The sequence below is a fragment of the Trichechus manatus genome, unplaced genomic scaffold (genome assembly GCF_000243295.1).
Source record: "Trichechus manatus latirostris isolate Lorelei unplaced genomic scaffold, TriManLat1.0 scaffold00142, whole genome shotgun sequence".
Lineage (NCBI taxonomy): Eukaryota > Metazoa > Chordata > Mammalia > Sirenia > Trichechidae > Trichechus > Trichechus manatus.
In genome coordinates, this window is record NW_004444078.1 from 1,404,961 (window position 1) to 1,406,367 (window position 1,407).

At 44.3% G+C, this 1,407-nt stretch overlaps 1 protein-coding gene across 1 annotated transcript in view; it reads right to left on the reverse strand.

The window, feature by feature from the left end:
• MYO1B (myosin IB) overlaps nucleotides 1-1,407 on the reverse strand; it is a 200,428-nt gene that overhangs the window by 20,972 nt on the left and 178,049 nt on the right. The window contains exons 22-23 of the mRNA XM_004385602.2: nucleotides 779-865; nucleotides 459-545 (exon numbers count right to left, since the gene is read on the reverse strand). Coding sequence (XP_004385659.1) covers nucleotides 459-545; nucleotides 779-865 — 174 coding nt within the window. The remainder of the gene's footprint in view (nucleotides 1-458; nucleotides 546-778; nucleotides 866-1,407) is intronic.

The following is a 1,407-nucleotide window of genomic DNA, read 5'->3' on the forward strand; positions in this document are numbered from 1 at the left end:
AAAATTTCATTCATGGATTAATTTTTTTTAAGACGTGCATTAATGGCATTTCCACTGTCAACCGATTGCAGAAAACTGATTTAAGCTCAAACTTTAACATTTCCAACAGGCCCCACCCCCCAACAATATCTATAGAAAACCACCAACATACATCAGGAAAAAGAAAAAAAATCCACACATGCATGTAACTTCAGAGCTTAAAAAAACAAAAACAAAAACAGCTCTACTAGGGCCTTATTAGTAAGCAATTAGTCTTCTTGCCTACACATGCTTACGCTTCCTATGTACACTACAGACGCTAACATTTCCAGGTTTATTAAATCTTAAATCTGGCTGCTAGGACATGCATCAGCGTGAGCCACTATTAATTATAGCCGTTAACCCCCTACTATGCTAGAGAGCAGGACTGATTATTGCAGAATTCCAGGATGGAGCGGTGGGATGTGTGCATCAAGTACCTTAGATCCAAGCCAGTAAGCCCAAATAACTGCAATAGCATGTTTATTCCTAGCCTCCTCCTTCAGCCGTCTCAGTTCCCTTCGTGCCTGTGATGCATGTGAAAAGGAGTTATAGAAAAGTTTAAGGCAGGAATGGTTGCTGCTGTTTCCCAATGGAGAAGGAAAGACACTGGTCACCACCAAAATAGCAAACGCAAAAGCGTGTGCTGCCACCCCACCCCACACTGTCGGAAAGCGCGAGAGGCAATGCGTGCTCAGTGGCTGAAGCCGGTGAAACATTTTTTGCCCCTAACAAGAGGGTTCTGGGTAGCATGGCCTACCTGGGTACCATGCCAATAAGCTGCAATGGTTGTAACTGCTTCCTTACAGCGCTTTTGATGCTTCAGTTCCCGCAGGATTTTCCGAGCCTAAGGTGCATAAGCACCCAAATAATAGAAAGTTAAAAAAAAAAAAAAAGGAATTGGCAGCAACTTGAAAAAATACCTGAAGAGATGATAATTAGCATGCCCATCCTCACACAAAAAATCAATAGCTTAAAGAAAGGAGAAGGGGAAATTCCTCAGCCCAGAACTGACTAGGAGAAAAAGGTCCATGAAGACATCATTAAGCACAGCAGTGAGGCCCCATTTCACAGTGGCCAGCAGTCGTCCAGGCCCTGACACGGCCAGGGAGAATGCCACCACAATCCAGAGGGCACACATCAGAGAAGAGGGAACAGATCTCAGAATGTGGTCAGAGGATCCCCAGTAATTCTCTCCAAACTCCTTTTCATCTCCTTTATTGTTACTGTCTGGAATATAACTGCAGCTGCACCTTTTATGGAGCCCTGGTGGTTCCACGGTTAAATGCTCAGCTGCTAACTGAAAGGTCAGTGGTTCCAATCCACCAGCCACTCCACAGAAGAGAGATGAGGCAGTCTGCTTTCATAAAGATTACCGCTTTGGAAACC